Source organism: Alligator sinensis, unplaced genomic scaffold (genome assembly GCF_000455745.1).
Source record: "Alligator sinensis unplaced genomic scaffold, ASM45574v1 scaffold255_1, whole genome shotgun sequence".
In the NCBI taxonomy this organism is placed as follows: domain Eukaryota; kingdom Metazoa; phylum Chordata; order Crocodylia; family Alligatoridae; genus Alligator; species Alligator sinensis.
The window spans coordinates 550,198-551,644 of record NW_005842270.1 but is presented as its reverse complement, the minus strand read 5'-3'; the positions used below and the strand labels follow the sequence as shown (position 1 = coordinate 551,644).

Below are 1,447 nucleotides of genomic sequence, written 5' to 3'. Positions count from 1 at the left end.
GGCAGCTCCTGCATGCTGTGCCCGCCCCAGCAGGCCTGCAGCGCCTCGCAGCCCCGGGCGTGCAGCTGCTGGCAGGTGCTGCAGTAGTAGGAGGGCAGGGTGCCTTGGCTCAGGCACAAGTGCAGCTGGTACCGCGGCACCTCAGACAGCGCCAGCACCGGCCCTGCCCCCTCCCCGCCCTCCGGCCGCGGGCAGGCGGGGGCCAGCCCCCACGCGTTCTCGGCTGCCTGGAAGGGCCGGTCGGCGGCGCGGTAGAGGCCCGGGGAGCTGGCCCCGGCGCGGGGGCTGTAGCTGCAGCTCGGAGCTGGGCTCCGGCTCCTGGCGTTCTCAGGGGTCAGCGAGCCGCCGACGCGGCCCAGCTCCTGCCTCAGCGACAGGAAGGAGAAGGAAGCCAGCTCCGGGTCGGCCCCGTCCCCCAGGCCCTGCTCCAGCTCGGGGTCCTCAGCCTCCGGCAGGGGGTAATAGCCGCCAGCAGGCTCGCCCCACAGCTTGGGGCTCCACTCGTAGCTTTGCCGGCCTGCCACGGGGGTGCGGGACAGGCTCCCGGGGTCCCGGTACAGATCGGTGTCTGCCTCGCCGCCGGGCGCCGGAGCCACCCCGAGCTCCCTGCCTCGGGGCCAGCGTGCCAGTCTCTGCAGCCTCTCCACGCAGGCACTCAGGCCGCCGGCGCCTCTGCGCGCCTGGAGCAGGTCGTCGGCAGACACGCAGCAGGGCCCCAGCTGCAGCAGGACGTCCTCCAGGATCTCGCACTCCAGCCGTGCCGCGAAGAAGCCGCAGGCCGCGTGCAGCAGCTCGGCGCCCGGGGGCGGCCGCGTCACCACCAGGTGGTGGGTGTCCCTGCGCTCGTAGCCCAGGCGGCGGAAGCTCCTGGCCAGGTCCGGCTCCGGCAGCGCTGCCCGCAGACAGTGCACGTACGCCCCCGAGAACGTCTGCAACGGGAGCGCCGCATCCCCCGCCACACAGCACGGCCCTGGCCAGGCTTACCGTCGTCCCAGGGATAGGACGGCAGCACCGGCACCTTTGTCCCAGCCTGTGCTGGGGAAACCGAGGCACAGAGCCGGGACACAGAAGGGGCAAGCGGCAGAGCCGTGCCCGTTCCTGTGCCTCTGCAGCCGCTCTGCCCCCATCCTGGGAGGCAGACACGCCAGAGCCCAGTGCTCTAGCTCTCCACGCTGCACCCCGGAGCCGAGTGAGCTCCAGCGCAGCCCCCGCGGCCCTGGGCGGGGCCACCCCAACACCCACCTTGATGGTGCCGAACTCCTTGCACAAAGGGAAGAAGTGCAGGTTGAGGGCGGCCAGCTCCAGCACCTGGAAGGCGGCGGCCAGGCCGCGCAGCGCGGGGAGAAGGCTGGGCCGGCCCCACAGGCCGCTGGCGAGCGCGGCGAAGGCGTCACTGCGCAGCGCGCCATGCAGCTCCGGCTCCTCCAGCAGGCGCCGGCGCAGGGCG

At 73.5% G+C, this 1,447-nt stretch overlaps 1 protein-coding gene across 1 annotated transcript in view; it reads right to left on the bottom strand.

Moving 5' to 3' along the window:
* The window catches only part of SPATA2L (spermatogenesis associated 2 like), a gene marked incomplete at its 5' end in the record, with an annotated part of 2,210 nt that extends 764 nt beyond the window's left edge, over positions 1-1,446 (bottom strand). The window contains 2 exons of the mRNA XM_025209145.1: positions 4-929; positions 1,243-1,446. Coding sequence (XP_025064930.1) covers positions 4-929; positions 1,243-1,446 — 1,130 coding nt within the window. The remainder of the gene's footprint in view (positions 1-3; positions 930-1,242) is intronic.
* Position 1,447: the final 1 nt, after the last annotated feature.